A 17,732-nucleotide genomic window follows, 5' to 3' on the forward strand; every position below is an offset into this window, starting at 1 on the left:
CGATTTTATCAATGTTATTTGTAAATATAAAAAAATATATTAACTATGGAAAAAATGCCAATCCCGGGACCAGTCCCGGGATCCCGGGATTGTCAAATTGTAATCCCGAAATCCCGGGATCAGAATTTTGGCTCGGGATTGGATTCCCTAAACATGACCCATCGGACCGATAGACTGTCGAACCGACGTTAGTAATTATTATTGTATCTGGTCATTACGGCACATTTCTAAGTAATGTGATCAGCACCCTGTAAAATGTTACCAACATATAAATCGTTCAATCCTACCAACCGCCCGATAAAAACAATAAAGAAGATTTAAGAAAATGTTCATACTGAATAAGATGTGTACGGCGTTTATAAATGTGTAGCTTTTCAAGAGCCTTTGGATAAGATAGTAAAAGTTAGTATAAATCCTGGAAGCCGCTGATTCGGCTGATTATCGCTGCAGTGAGTGGGTGGCGGTCAACTACAACGGCTATCAAATGGACAGACTGCAGCGCGATAAAATAACTGATAAGTAATTTCGTTGCATGAATTCGTACACACTCGACAAGCATCATGTTTTGTACCGGATGACATGTCTGGCATATTAAAATATAAAATGGTTATCAGGGGAGGGAGAATGTATTAGAAAGAGAATACGATAAGGAATTTATATCAAGTATTTAAACCGGCGATGAGCAACATTTCTTTCCACGATGTCCAAATTAAATATCAAAAACGTTTTAAGTTCTTATATAAATTCTTCGATATTACTTATTTAAGTATAATACAATATTATTATCGTTTTAAAAAAATCCTTAGTAGGCCGTAAGCCTCTCATCACGGATTTAGACTATAGTATAACTAGAGGGGGTATAGTATAACTAGTATAACTGTGGTTAAATCGGTAGTCATTGTAAATAGCCGTTATGTATAAACTTGTTATAGCTTGACGTCTGTGGCAGCGTTTTGATGTTTCGTTGTTAATTTAAATACGTACTGTCACCACCTCGGACTTCGGGTCTTATACCTGGAGTACCTTTTATGGGTGTAGAGTGGCCTGAACACGCCCTTTGCCTCGTAGTCAAATAAACTGCACCAAGCCGCACCCTTGATCACCCAGAGGGATGTTTCTTTCCAGAAATAAGTCCCACGGCCCGTGTCTTTGAGACTGAGGACACGGTTCGTGGAAGATCAGGTCCAAGTAAAGTACACGAGATGATGAGTGATTTGCCATTTAACTCGTATTACTACGCGAGTTGTTAAAATACCATGTATAAAACTATGTAGTAAAATGTCTAGTTGAAAACGTATGAAAATTGTAATACCATGTGTAAAGAATGAATGAGAAAGATAACAGGTTGTACCAGAGGAATGAAAGAGTTGATAGAAAATAACTATAAATATGTAAACACAGCTATTCAAATGTACGCTCTGAAACGTCGACAAATCGGTTAGTATTCACTTTTTGGATACTAATCATGGGGCCCATTCAATAAGGAATTCCGTCAACTACGGTTTGACACCCAGATAAGGCCATTCGGAGAAGGTTCATGAAAATCTGTACTTTAAAATGAAGATTAATTGATTTGAAATTAACTTTTCTCCGAATATTCCAAGTCGTACATTTGCATTAGCTCCGTTACAAGCTAATTACCATTGTAAAATAATCAGAAATTAACATAGAACAAAACTATTAATTAATTAAAATTACGCGCTAAAATTGGCGGTAATTGAAATGTAACGACAAAATTCAAAATGTCCAAGGCCCCCCACTACCGCGACCTCCCTCAGAGGATATAAAAACTTGATTTCTTCCCGCAAAAAAGTTAGTTGCAACAAGGGATCCGACCTGGACCCCACGCCAAGTATATATGTAAATTCCGTTACGCAAAGCTACGGCGCGAGTCAGTAAAGAAAAAAAAGCCGATCATCGCAAAGTCCACGTCTGGTGGTAACAAGAAAGAAATTGCATACAAAGATCCGTTTGGGCGGAATCATAAAACGTTGCCAGACAAACCGTAGAGTCATTCGCGTGAAATTGTAGTAATGGGCGGCCATTTTGTGGGACTTATACCGCGAATAACCAACCGCCGTCTGTAACAGACGATCTAGAGTCTAAGGTTTACTATAAGTTAGAATTAACAAATGCCTGTAATATAACTTTAAACTGAATGTGATCGTTACGTGAATAAAGTGGGACAATACTACTTCTCCAGAGTTTTCTTATTTTTTTACTCCTTGCCGTACACTGACAAAAAAAAAAATTATGATACCAGGGTTCGAATTGGACATCGTCTGAGCTAGACCGGAACCCTGGATTTATCATGTGGCGCCCAACGTGGGGCGCCACTTATCACTTCCCTCCATTTTGGTAAGAGAATTTCAAACTGTCACTTTTATTTTTAGTATGGTTTTTTCGTCTGGATTCGGGATGGAAGGTGGATAATTAACACACCGGAATTGTGATCAGAAACGGCGAGTTTATTTACGTTAATATTATAATCGTTACATTTTTTTATAATTTAATTTTGCGGAGGACGAAATCGGCGTGTTGGCGATTTAGCTGTTTGTAGCGTTCTGAGCGCCATCTTGTGTCAACGAAAGCCGTCGTCGAAAAAAAAGCGACGTTGCAAATCTCCAACGGTTATAATCTACTCTACGGCATTGCCGGTTCGGCTCTGTTATTATTATTTAATTATTTTCGCAATCAGCCGTTATTATTTGTTGGCTTCGATACCGATTCGGGCCTCTTCAGATACACAAAGACATCCCCAAATGGGGACCATACGGGGGTGTCACAGTACCTACCTAGATTAGATATTCAAAATAATCATGGTTCGGTGTATATAAGTAAGTGTACTTGTAGATAAAACGCGAGAATAATACCACAAGGTTCTAAGTGTTCATCCTTGAGAAAACAAACTCACAATAAAGTACTATTCTTAGCTGCCTCATTGTTACTTTTGTTTCGCCAAGGACAAACACTTAGAACCTTGTAGTTCTCCACTCGTGAAATTGTGTCCTTTCACAGGCAGTTATAAGTAGAGGATGTGATAGAGAATTGCATCTCGTAATGGAATTAGCATATTCTGATGGTATAAGAACATACATATACAAGGTTTTAAGTATTCGTCCTTGAAAAAACAAACCAATAATGAAGTGGTATTCTAAGCCAGTGCTCCGCAACCGGTGTGCCGTGAGACGATGCTAGGTGTGCCGCGGTACATTGCTCCCAAAAAAAAACACAAATAATTTTATGACAAGTATCTCTACAAATGTACCAAAGGATCTACCAGACCACCATTGAAAACAAACAATTAATTTTGGATCCGTTTCAAAAACATTTAACTTTGCTGCAATAGAAATTTCATCATTATTTTCATACCTACAATCAATACGACTGGATTCGAAATCATTTTGCAAATGCCGAAAATTCTATAGAAGCGATTTCCCTATAAATTCGAGAGGAATTGGTTGAATTGAGAAACGACGGGACGCTAAAACTGAACTTCGCCGATGTTCCATTGGCTATTTTCAGGACTTCGGTTAATAAAGAATATCCTCGGATTTCCGAGAAGGCTATCGCAGTTCAGCTCCCATTTTATACGACATATCTAGGTGAGCAAAGTTTTTCAAATTTTTTCAATTAATTAAAAATAATAAGCAGTCGAAGGGTCTTGACTGACGGCTTCGGGTTACTCTTTCAAATATCAAGTCAAAGGCCTGCGGCGCTATTTCCCTACGCTAGTATTAATATTTTAAAACATGCGATTGTAAGATACAATTTATTATTATGTCAATACTCGACAAATAATAAAATTGTTCTCAACCCGACAGCTAACCATAATCCAAGTGGATGTATTAATAAATACAAAAATTCGCTAAACATACAATCAATACCAATATTTTTCCTCGAACACCATTTGAAAAACGCTATTTTAGAGTATCACATTGTCTTTAACCTTAGCGATAGGTAGGGGGCCCGCCAAAGATCCTGGCCTGGGGTCCCTCTGCAGGATGTGGGGTCCATGTTTTGGTGTATAAATTGTTTTACGTGTGGTGTGCCGTGGAATTCTCGGAAAACCTTTGGTGTGCCGTGGGTGAGAAAAGGTTGCGGAGCACTGTTCTAAGCTACCACACTGTTACTCTTGGTTCATCAAGGACAAACACTTGGAACCTTGTAGTTCTCCACTCGCGAAATACCTACGTCGTAGAACTAAAAAACCACATACGCTGCGGACATATTCGGCGTGCTTATAACAATATGGGTATTAAATCCCTCTCATTTATGTGAGTGCAAAGAAATCCAAACATGTTATTGAAACATGTGTCGTGTGCCTAGGGCTACGCTAGGGCAGGGGTCGGTAGGAGCGGCTCTTTGCATAGACGTTTGCGACTATTCACTCTCCAATTATTTCACCTCATCTCATGCAGCCTTATAATTTATTTTTAATATTATTTATGAGATAGAGCCGCTAAACAAAAACTGACTCGTACGGCATACTCTCTACCACTCTTTACTCTACTCATATTAGAAGAAATAAAATTGTTCCTACGCGAAAAAAACATCAAACATCAGGAATTCGAAGAAGACACAATATCATGTCCACAAACATTACATTTTATGGTCGACATTACTTCACATCTTAATACTTTGAATATATTGTTGCAAGGGAAAGGAAACATCGCATAAACATTATTGAAAGAAGTAAGTAGAGTGCTTTTAAAATAAGCTATAAGTTCTCACCGAAGATATAGAGAGAGGTGAATTACTTCACTTTAAGAATTTAAAACAGTATCGTGACGAAAAAAGCGATGCAATTTATTTCAGCAGCGTATTAAGAAAAATGAAGAACAGTTTTGGTGAACTTTTTCACCAGTTAAGAGCAAATAAGACTACACTAGCTTATATCGTATGTCCTCTCAAAATAAATGTCAATGAACTTAACTTGACACCGTTCGACACAGAAGCTGGTTCACTCCAGATTCAGTTAATAGATCAAGGAACAAAAGCAAGGAACTGCGGAGCAACAGTCACAGATCTGACCAGCCGCTTGGAAGAACTCGAAAGAGAGAAAACCAATTTGATTTCTCAGCACAAGTGGACAGCTGCTCAAACAACTGCCTAAAATAGAAACAATAATATTTGATACATGGAATAGTTCGCCTGAAACAAATGACGCGTTAAAAAAACTGGCTTTTGGTATTCCACAATCTTTGGCTCTACATATTATGTATGCGAACAAACATTCTCATCTATTAACCAAATAAAAAATAAACTTAGAAGCAGAATAAGTAGCTAAGCGAAGCAAAATAGGTAGCTATTTGCCAGCTATAGTAAAGCTATCAAAAGCTATGGACGGACGCCGTTCTAGTTATTTTTTTTAATAAAAAATTTTGAACTCCCCCCTCCCCTAAAAATCCATATACATATTATGTATATTACATATATGCGGCTCTCTGATACCTTTGTTATCCTGTTTCCTTGACAATTTGGCTCTTCTCACTTGACAAACTGCCGACACCTGGGCTCAATGAAGAGGGGGATCAATGAAACATGTCGTCTTGATAACAGGATTTTATGTTTGCGACTGTGATTTTGTTTGAAAATCAATATGCTGTCGCCTACACGCTGCCGCCATACTGAACATAGCTTTGATTCCTCGAATGTATGATATTCTCAATTTAAGTTCCAACAAGCGATTTGTACTTTGAGCGATAGTCGAGCTATTTACGCAGTTTACCTGCCGAAGCGAAATCAAAGCACTACTTACCTCGTCCACCTTGTCAGGTGATCGTGTGTGTAACTAAAAATTAGTTATACCGCGCGTAAAAAAGAAATATTGTATGTAACGTTTGTTAACATATGCGTGATTCCGCGAAAGCTTATATGTATATATTATTATGTAGGTATGCGTAATAATCTTATTGGTATTGACAGTGAACGATATGGTGAGTAATTAATGAATTACACTGTGCATTTCTGCAAACACCGAGACTTTGCTACGAACTTTGGTGTTGCCATACAGAATTTCGTACATAATAATATTGTACGGATTCATTCGTAAGTACATAAGTACAATTGGCATGAAACACAGGTGTGCCTCATTCGCGGGTACTCCTAAATTAGCTTGACAAGATAATAGATATTACTTATAGCTATGCCGGAATCGCGTGTCGAGCGTTTATCCAGCAAACGTCAGAAAAAAATCCCGACTGAGCAAAACATCTGAACATTAAAATTCGCACCCAAAAATTCTTTGCTTAATCTATGTAGTAACTAAGTACCTACTTACTTACATATTTTTAAATTAAACTATTATTTTTTTATTTTTAAACGAATATTACAGATGATTCAACAATGTAGAATTCTTTATTGAGAACACATTTCTTTAACACTCATCAGAAACATAATATAATATATTATAGAAATAGGTAAGTAATGTGTACATTGATAAGTACACCGAATGGGACTTAGATCTTCTTGGTTTTTTAATCACGATGGAATTTACTAGGTACTGCAATTGAGGTGTTATTTCAAATTCCGTTAAATATGTGGCATTTATATTTAATTCGGAATAGCTTCCCTAAATGCCACAATTTTATAGTCATACGCATTTGTTTTTTTTTTTCAAACTAAGACTACAATTTACAGATGGTGTTGGTTAGTTTTTAAAAATCAATTAAATCCTTCGACAACCGAGCCATGATAGACAATTAGTCAAAAATGCTCTAATTAATATATATATATGTCATTATTTATAATACATGCATAATTTTAGATATTTTATGGAGACGAGTATTTTTTTACTATTATTACTATTAATTATCTATCATGGCATGCTTTCGCAGGGTTTAATTGAATTTTAAAAACTAACCAACGCCATCAGTAAATTATTGTAATCTTATTTCAATGAAAAAAATACGTATGACTGACAAAGTTTAGTGTGCACTATTTATAGCAGATCTTAACAGCCTACCTCCACCCTCCGCCACTGGACTATTAGCATAGAAACTATTAACTTTCTGATATGCTATTAAGTACCCATATAATGTAAGTATTTTTGAAACCTTTTTTTAGTTATACAAGTGTTATTTCACATCTATTTTTAACAGCTTAAAATTAGTGATGACTTCCGTATTTTTTGAAAAACAAAAAATGCAATCAATTTGTTCAACAAACAGTAGTTTAGTAAGCTTAGGTAAGAATTATATCCAAAAACCACATTATAAATATTTACCAGTACTATCAGCGGTCGAAATGGAACAGAGTTATTATATACAGAGTTGTTATATACAGAATTATTAATAACCATATCCTTGCTTTTTCGTACAAGGTGGTTGTTAGTAATTTTGAACAATCACAAACACCCAGGCTTTGAGAAAAATACATAAATGTTTTTGTCATGACCGGGAATCGAACCCAGGAACTATATTATATTGTGTATATCATTAAACTATTTAAACGATTAAAAATAATACACTATTTATATATAGACACCAGTGATATACCGAGGAGGTAGGTAGACTGAGCAGTGCTTATGAACGTCAGATAGAGGTGAAAAAAAAAATAATACAAATTTGTATAAGTAGTAGGTATATTTAGTTGAAATAAGTTTTTTTCGCCTGCGACACCAAGAGACTTTCTCTGCCCTAACCATCACATCAGTAGATATGCATGCCAGAAGTTCATTACATGGTGTAGGACTACGTTATTTTCCCACCACCACCCGTCATGTATGTACAGCCGTGGATATGCACGGCCGCCTTCTATTACGCTATAAACGTGTCTCAAAGTGATTTTAAGTGCTCATTCCGTCCCGAAACGGAGCCGCACGGAACTGATGCTACAACCATACACCGTAGTGCTTAAAGGAAGTTAAGCGCCCTATGTATCCGCATACTGAGTGGTAGGTATATAACAATAAAATGCATTTTATATTATTTTCAGAAAATTATTGTACACTCCGGTTAGTAAATTTGTCCATTTGGAGCGCTGATTACCTACAGTCTACAATATAACAGCATCATGGCTGATGACATGCATTCAATTAAACCAGGTTTTATTGGATAATTCTTACATAGACAGGCCTCGACTAAGTACTTGGCCAAATTATATATGTACTTAAATAGTCATAAAAACATAAATTAAAAATCGTCCAAATTGGTCTTCGTATACGTCATATACCTAGAACGCATTTTAATTTTAACAATCGGTTAACAATATGGCAATTCTATGACACTATGGGGAAGCAGCTATATTGTAGGCATCCAACCGTATGTGTTAGACAGAAACTGAGGAAAAGCCCGCAGATCCTAAGTAGTGCGGGATAATTTGATTCAAACGGACCACAACTCAACACAACTAATTAGAATATACACATATTCCAAGGTTACGGGTGTTTAAATAAGGTTTTGGTTTGTTCCAAGCGACCAACGTATAAACCGTGAGTTAATACAATTTACCTGTGTTAGTATGGCTCGTAAAAGTGGACGTCTTTCATGTCATCTTTCTCTCAATGACTACTAATTAACAGCCGAGAATGTACTCAAGTCCTTTCTGAAATTTGTTAAGTAAAAAATGTAACTTAACGGGGCAAAGATTGAACGAGCACAAGTGGCAAACTATTAAAAAATGACTTAAGAGCAATTTTCACATCAGCACATACCCATTTATGTGTGAAACAAGATTCAAACAATGTAACTGTAAATCTAACTGCTTTGTATGAAAAACTTATAAACATTTTAGCGCTAAAAATTTATTATATTTCATAGATTCATGTTAATAAAATTTTTTCATAGCAATGTAGGTACTTATGTAATTTGAATATTTTGCCAGACATCGTTTAAATATGTACTCTTCTTTATTCTTCTCATTCCCTATCGATAGTCGACCACCATAAGGGCCATCTTTACTTTATCTGCTGATACCCGAAACAGTTCGGCGGAGCTGCACTCGCACCAATCACGGATGTGCTTAAGTCACGAAATGTAGAGCCCTCCCCTGCTACGTTTACATTATCGGAAAATGAGTTGGGGAATACTGTACTTTTGTGGTAATCAACAAGCTGCGTAAAAATTCGTCTTATGTAAGTTTGAAAATCAAAGCGAAAAACCCGATGGTTTCAATCCCTAATTACTATCCCTAAATACCAAGTGCACATTACGGGAGCTATGGGATGCTGGCATGGCCTGGGATGACGCAAGAAGACTGGTGAACGACAGGGATTCGTAAGGCTATACCTCAGCTGAGGCATGGTCTAAAAAGATCGTGACTAGGCAATGAGCGGATTGTGGAAATGACGCGAGCCGAACGAAATATAATTTGTCATAAAAATTCAACATGCGTCCTTTTAATGTTATATTTATTATTATATTCGTAATCATAATAGTATATTCATTGACATGTTTTCTTTTTCAAGTACGTTTTTTAGTCATCTTTACACGATTTAAGAATATATTCCTCCGACGCCATCACAACACAAATTGACGTGCTCACAGGTCGACTATCGCTCTCCGACTGGCAACGCCGCCGAAATTAGGTCCCACATACCGTTGAAAATTATTTTCCCTTTCACTTATGTACGCTCTCAAGAAGCGCCGTGTGGTGTTCATATGCAACATCTAAGGAAAGGGCTGACATGGTCAAAGAAGAAGTATATGGCGAAGATAAGTATATATTATTCGGATTTTAATACTACAAATGACTTCTTGTTCATGTACCATTCGTTTGAGGACGTCAAGATTTTTAGACCTGGCAACCCAGTGAATGAATACAGTCATATCTCGAAAGCCCGAAATATCCACGTTTAGCGTCCGTGCTTTGGTATAAAAACATTAAAAATATATATATATTGAGACGTCACAACTGCGAATCATAAATGGAACCTTGGGTCTAGGTTGAGTTCTCTATTGCTGAGGAAACATCTCATTTTGAGAAAACCACTCTTTGCAATCTCAACTCCAGTTTGAGACTGGTCCCATTTCTCACTGACCCATGTCTATATCATGTAAATATTTATATTGGGTCATGCGTTCAATTGATTCCCTGCTTATTACAAAACTTGTGTTTGGTGTCATTATTTTTGATACAGTTAATAATTTCGTAATCTCAATTTTTAATAATTTCTTTAAACACAAACAGTTAATAAAGACAACGAAATATTAATATTTTTGTCATAATATAGTAAGTAATAATGAATCATTTGCGAAGAAGACAGCATTTACGGAATGTAGAATAAAATGAAGTACCTACATAAGTAAATGTTGGTGTTGTTAATACACCGTTTACATGTGCATGGATGTACTGCTGATAGTACATATTGTCACGGCCATAACAAGATGCAGGTGTAAACACGTATTATCGTGAAAGTTGCAAGATTGCATGCATGAATCAAAAAAGTTCAGAAGCTTCTGAATTTTCACGTGATAATTGGAACTTGCATGACGTATGCGCAGTAAAACGAACGGTAAAAAAATGAACTACACAGCGCAGAGAATTTTTGACGTTTACCAATTTTCATAACCAGTCAAAAAGCACCATTCAATGACAACAACGCGTCCGAAAAATGAGTTTGGCGAGACGGTCAGCACTATTAAGTCTTACACATTATTGGTGCCAGTAAATCCATGCACGTGTACAGGCGCTCTATTTCTAAAAGTCTACAAAATTACAAAATAAACAATTAGTAACTTCAAACGGAACTAGAACTAGAGCACAACCCCAAAGCCAACAATTATTTTGGAAATGGAACCCTACTGTCATAGTTAAAAAAAAAAAAACCCCGAACCACAACCCCGCAACAGCGCCGGTGTTCCCATAGTCCCAAAACATACACATTATTTTGACCTGCAACAGCGTATTGAGTTAAGATTGCTTAGGACCATTATAATTTTCAAATATCCTGCGGCACCCCTAGCAATTATTCGCGGTACCTCAGGGCAACAATTTTGAAAACCTATGCATTACGCAATATAATTTCTCACCATCAATCAAAAATGTCTAACGTAATAATATTTGGTAAGTACTTACCTTAATTCAAAATCCAATATAAGTAGGCCCTTACATAAAAATTATATTCGCAGATTTCTCTACTTCAGCAGGGGGTGACGGACGAAATCCCGAAGGCCGAAATCCCGAATGCTGAAATCCCGAAAGCCTAAATCCCGAAAGCTGAAATCACGAATGGCCGGAATCCCGAAAAATAAAAAAAAATACAAACAGTAATAATTGCGCAATCTCAACACTTATCCTGATATCGGCCATTCGGGATTTCAGCGTTCGGGGTTTCGGTATTCGGAATTTCGCCTTTCGGAATTTCGCCTTTCGGGACCCAAACCCTTCAGCAGGGAACCGAACCACGGAATAAGGGTTCCGAATGTTATGTTGACAAACTGAACCCATGCGGATCATTTTTTTTATAGTAACTGTCATCGCAACGGAACCGTTTCACCACGTAAACGCCGGTCGGTTCGATTAATCAAATTTATTGTTATTAGTCAGGTGAGTATGACAATTTGATAATAATGATAGGTAACAGAACATTTATAACAGAGTCTAAGTAAGGGCTGGGCAACGGTGATTTTCTTGACGCATATAACACAATCGATTCATCAGAATTTAAAGAGGGGTCTCGAAACAGTCCAAACAAGCCATGCAATTGTTAAATTATAAGTAATAAGTAGGAACTTACTATAAAATATTACCAAAAAAATAACAAAATCCCTGCAACTACTCATCAGCAACATCTTCTTGGCCACGTGTTAAAACTGTGAACTAACATGCTCCGCCCATTTTAAACCTCACTTCCATTATAAACTAACAAGCTCCTCCCATTTAGTAGACAACAGCGCCTATAAGCGTAGCCAAGAAGATGTTGCAGAAGAGTAACATCACGTATATCATAGCCACTCAAATAAATCACTAATATTATTATGTCATCTCATCACTGTCGTCTTCAATAATAATTGGACAGCGAAGTAATACATTGCTATCTTTACTAGGTTTGTTTGTGGTTGGAGTGTATGGGTTTTATTTTATTGTTTATCGTGGTGTTTACCTCAAAATCAGTCAGTATCTCGGATCTACAAGTCCCTAAACCTACCAATGGGGTTGAGTAACCTGCGGCATTTTGAATGAATCCAAATTTCCATTTTGTAAAGCTAGTTAGTACACAATAGTTAGATGTGTATAAAATAGTGTACATTTTAAATATCTAAGTGAAGTTAACTTAATGTGGCCTTCCAAATTTAAAAAAATGTTCCCCACACCCGGCCTGTTATGGCATGTGTCGAGATATTATAGAAATATTAACTATTATATAATAGTAACTAATAACTAACTAATAATAACTATTATAGAATAGAATGGATCCACCAGTATAACTTGTCCGCTGAATGAGGGCGCCACATGATAACATTAATTGATATACTTTTTATACTGCGGTGAGCTTAATTCTAAAATCGAACACTGGACGATTTATGATCGTATGTATCTATAGCAACTAGCAAGTTTATGAGACGGAAAATAACTAGATAATTGATCGGATAATAAACATGGCATGCAAATAATGCATCCATGTCCTCTAACTGCAGCAGCGTCGCAAGAACGTACATACACAGCACTCTTTGCTGAGGCCTTAAATCTCAATCAGACATAATATTTTGTTTCTCGTGAATTAAATTTGTATTGCATAAACAGTACATATTATTACATCGCTCATAGAGGATTATTTCGATTAAAAATAAAACTCAGATCTCCGAAACCGTTTAATTCTGCCACACGCAAATCATGTTGCCCGCTTGCGTCAATTTGGTACCTACAGTTTATTATTTTATAGCGCCAGTACACGTGCATGGATTTACTTGCAGCAATAGTGTGTATTTTAAACTATCGGGATAATAACTGTTTACACATAATAGTGCCGACTGTCTTACCAAGGTCATTCTTCAAGAGTAAGCGAGACGCGATGTTGTCATTTTATAGTAGGTACTATTCGACAGGTCGTGAAAATCGATTAACCTCAAAATGAGTCTGCGCGGTGTTCGTTTTTTACCGGCAGGTTCGCCACTATCTTCCTACTGCGCCGGCGCAGATATCGAACAAATCCCAACTGTCGAAGCTTACGAAGTTTTTTAATTCATGCATGCAATCTTGTAACTTGCACGATAATATAATGTTTACAGGTGCATTTTCTTATTATTGCCGCGATAGTAGGTACTGTGAGCAGTAAATCCATGCACGTGTAAACGGGGTATTAATTAGTAAGTAAATAAAATCAAGTGCGCATTGATATGTCCATAAATGAATTTATTATGTTGCAATGCCAGTTCGTTATTTGTAAAATAACAACCAAACTTTAATGATTGTAATTTTTTGACCCATTATTTTGGGTCTGTAAACTGGAGGCTAAAATTAAATTTGAATTTTGTCATTGAGCTCGTGGAGACGCCGTTACAAACGAAAATCGTAAAGAGTCAAATATTCAGCTTGGGCTCACCTTCATCACAGCGACATAAAATCTCATTGGCTGAGTGTAATTTCATTGGCGTTTTTATTGCCTGATGATCTAGCATTTTTAATAGGTACTACCTATACCTACATCTAGATTGCAATACGCATATTGTTTTATCTTACCAATACCTACATTAAGATTAAACATAACGTACGGTATTAAATTTCGCACATACCTATCTAACGTGTCTTTGATTGTATGGCTTATTTATTATTTTATTAATTACAAAATAATTAATTCTTTTTCAATCAGTATCGTAAAACTTTGTTTAAAATTGTAAGTTTTTTAAATGCTAGTTTCTTTACCAACTAGCTTATTTTCGTACCCTATCTGGTATGTTTTTGACAATTACAGTAAAGTTGGCACTGTTGGCAGTAATGTCCATAGTGATACTGATAAGTCTGATAATACTGATAACCGATACCTCATTGACTGCATACCGCGGCCGTCTAATAGGTACCTACTAAAAGATCGACCTTGCCCCACACGATTGCCTTACGAAATGTCAAAAATTAAGTACGCATCAAACCTCTGCAAATTTAACTAAAAGCCTATAAGTACCTACTATAATATATGATTAACCAATGAGAGACATGAAATATTTTACTTATGGATATTCTATATTGTTTTAGCGTGGTTGAATTGGAAACCATAGAAAATAAAAATATTTTTAGCGTTAAGTATGTGCGTCAGCGACTACCTAGGCAGTGACGTCCAGTGAGGGTAAGCAGATTGAGCGTCGCTTGGGGGCGGCAGTTACTCGAAGGGCGGCAAATCGAAAAGAATCATTCATTTGTAATGTATAGAAATACTTAGCTACCTAAACTTAGTAATAACGGAAATATCTTTCCATTAAAAAATCCAACTCACTGGTTTTGTCGGGTTTGCGATATCTAGTTTACTTCCGTTGCCTTTCGACGTTCTTGGTGACAAGAAAGGACACGTGCAGATTTGCGAATAATTGTTAGTAATGTATCCATACAACACTTTTTATTAGATATTGGACTCATGAAAGGATGATAAAAATACTGTATAAAAAAGGAGGCGGCATTCTGGCGCTGCCTAGGGGCGGCATTTTATCTAGGGACGTCACTGTACCTAGGTATAACCAAGAGTGTATAGTCGCTAACTTAGGAATCCTGTTTTGACGTCGGGTTAGGTATGTATAATGTACGTATAAACACACTGAGGTGTAAGTAAGTATCTAGCTAGATATTCTAAAATCTAAATGATGTTGTGACATTTTATAAAAAAAGCTTGTCTCACGATAATAGCACTAATGCAAGGCGTTATTATCTCAGTGCGACCCTGGAAAATACTGAACACGTGATTGCTCATCTTAATAATAATGGCTCAGCGTCCATTCATAACGAATTCAACATGCACAATGATTGAGTGAATCTACAATCGTACCTACTGAAAAGCTTGCGATTTTTGACAGATGACAGCGATCACGGTGAAAACTTCGCTACACATGGATCTGCAGTACGAAATGAATAATTTAATCAATAGCCGTAGTAATCTTTTCTTCAACTTCTTAGATCCCATCCAATTATTACGGAATTCGTACTATTACAAACATGAGAGGTGGGGGGCTTGCGTATTTTTTTTATAGGGGCCGATTATTTGTAGTTACGCTACTGGACCTCAGTCCAAACTGAAGGAAAGAAATCATTATTTTTTTTAGTATTATTTCCACGGCCAGGAACACTGCAAACCTGGATTTAATTTTGTTTTCCGCACGGAAAACATTTATCAATGTTTGGGCGGCTAACGTGAGACTATTATCGGTTGTCAAAATAAAACATTAAAAATTCTACTAATCAGCTGTTTACAAATCGTATGGTACCTATATTAAATAGTGGAAATTATCATTAATGCGTGTTTGTAAGTGTATTTAATTTATTTAGCATTATCGCAAGTGGTTTCAGAGTGAAGACCTTGTTTCCGATACGGAATAATGTTAAATTTGACATTGGTGTCGTTTTAATATTATGAATAAAATTATAAGCAAAGATACGAGAGGATTGATTGATATTATTACTAAACGTGACAATAACATATCAATGACCTTCGGCAGATCTTCGGCCAAATTGCACTGTGGACACGAAAATAATCGCGAAGAATATCGATTGCTCTTAGATGGCGCGAATCGTCAAAACAGCCATTGAAAACGGCATTAAATATTGCAAACTTCAACGTGACTCACCGTCTGACTGCGAAGTGACGGGGAAACCATTGCATAACTCGAGAAATTGCAACCCGAGGTATATAATCCAGGCGGTAATCGCCTCCATTCTTTCACTCAGTTAACGAGATATAAACATTGTATTTTACTACCTACAAACTGTTAACAATAAGCCAACACACAAATCAAAACACTAAACACCTTTCAACCACTTCACCGCTCACTATCATTTTAACTTTTGTATTAAACACGCACTGTAAAAATGAAATATAACAAACTGCTGACTTGTACGCGTTTGACGTTACACGACTTCACAATAACCGAGTTCATGAATGTGAATCGACAAAGCGACTCCAAACAGTCCAAACGGGCAACGGCCAGTCACATACTCACGAGTGCGGAGTGAGAGAAAAACACCGATTTGGACAGCGAGAGCGAAGACAACACCTTTTCTCTCATTGGGGATACCATATTACAAAACTCATTTTCCTTAATAAATCTTACCTAACCTAACTTTACAAAATAAACAGCAATAAATTAATTTTATTATCCATGCTCGTAATATGTCTCTATTTTAAAAGGTACTGAATAAATATTTTTTTCGACTTGGAGATATAACGATCTAGACCACAAGTTCTCAAATTTATTTCGAACACCGCAATGAGATTTAAAAAAAATCTAGTGCCACCCAGGTCCATTTACCTGGATCACCCAATGTTAAAACTCCAACTTTTTTGTGTGCATTTGTTTGTGCATCGTTAGTGCACGTTTGTGCACGATTTTTTTTCGTTTGTGCACCTATAATAACCGAAAAATTCCAATTTCAAATTGAGTGTTCCAGCTAAACGTTGGGTCACCCAATGTTGAATTTTCAACTTTTTTTTAGTGCATTCGTTTGTGCATCGTTAGTGCACGTTTGTGAACGCGTTTTTTTCGTTTGTGCACGCACATTAAGGGGGTTATTTGCATTTCAATTTGGTGACCCAGCTAAATGCTGGATACTTGTGTCACTAAACTTGGATTTTTTTCAAAATTTAAATTGTAAACACTAGTGCGTTGGTAGTGAACGTTAGTGCATGATCCTTTTTTGTCTTTTCATCTGTATTCAGCGCGCTATTTAATTTTTAAGTTTGTATGCAAAACCTGACTGCGTGGGTTTAAAAATATTTCTTTTAGTAAAATCTCTTGTCGCATAGCTAATGCGCAATTCTGCATACTTTTTTTTATTTTTTTCTGATATAGTGCGTGAGTTATTCGATATGATATATTTGATGAACGTTTTTTCAACAAAATCTTTTAATTTTTTATTAGGTCATCAATTTGCCTATTATTAGCTTACGTTTGTGCACGTGCTTTTTTTGTTTTCGAGATTATATCGTGAGAGATATTAGTTCTCTAAATTCAGTGACTTGATACTTGAACAATTAAATTTGCTTTAAAAAAAATTTGTTAAGTGCATACGATTATGTATATTTATTTAAAATTTTAACACGATTTTTCAAAATTTTTATCTTTTATATTAATCTAGAAAATTAATTTTGAGTGGCCGTCAAGTTTTAACACCAAACATTTTTTTTCCACATTTTTTAAATGCATACCTTTGAATAATTTGATTATATGATTTTTCATATATTTTTTATTGTTTTTCCATGTAAATTACGCGAAAAATTCGCATTTTTCCATTTTCACTAAGTACCCCGTCAAAATATCCCGAACAAAAAAAATCGCATCCGCATGGATGGTCTGGTCAAAAGAGTTTCGCAAAACAGCCAATACGGCTCCTATCTACCTGTTTTCCATTTATACTAATTAATGATAATCAACATCTTCGTGCTTCAATTTGGAAAGCACCTGAATATATTTTTATTGGTGCGTCGTCAAAATATATATTTTGCAAAGCCATTCGCAACAGTCATAGCTGTCACCAAAAACTGTTTTCACCACTCCAATGTCACAATATAATAATATTATACTATTTATTGTTATTTATCTTACAAATTATTGATGGCTTTCACTGTATCTTTAGACCTCGTGCGTTCATAA

At 36.1% G+C, this 17,732-nt stretch overlaps 1 protein-coding gene across 2 annotated transcripts in view; it reads right to left on the reverse strand.

The window, feature by feature from the left end:
• Positions 1-16,131, reverse strand: part of LOC147070207 (uncharacterized) — a 115,585-nt gene extending 99,454 nt beyond the window's left edge. For both annotated transcript variants that reach the window (XM_085949639.1, XM_085949638.1), the window contains exon 1: positions 15,711-16,131. In XM_085949639.1, coding sequence (XP_085805765.1) covers positions 15,711-15,798 — 88 coding nt within the window. In that variant the 5' untranslated portion in view covers positions 15,799-16,131. The remainder of the gene's footprint in view (positions 1-15,710) is intronic.
• Positions 16,132-17,732: the final 1,601 nt, after the last annotated feature.

The sequence above is a fragment of the Rhyacophila brunnea genome, unplaced genomic scaffold, assembly GCF_057557595.1.
Source record: "Rhyacophila brunnea isolate RB1 unplaced genomic scaffold, BYU_Rbru_1.0 scaffold_22, whole genome shotgun sequence".
NCBI classification, from domain to species: domain Eukaryota; kingdom Metazoa; phylum Arthropoda; class Insecta; order Trichoptera; family Rhyacophilidae; genus Rhyacophila; species Rhyacophila brunnea.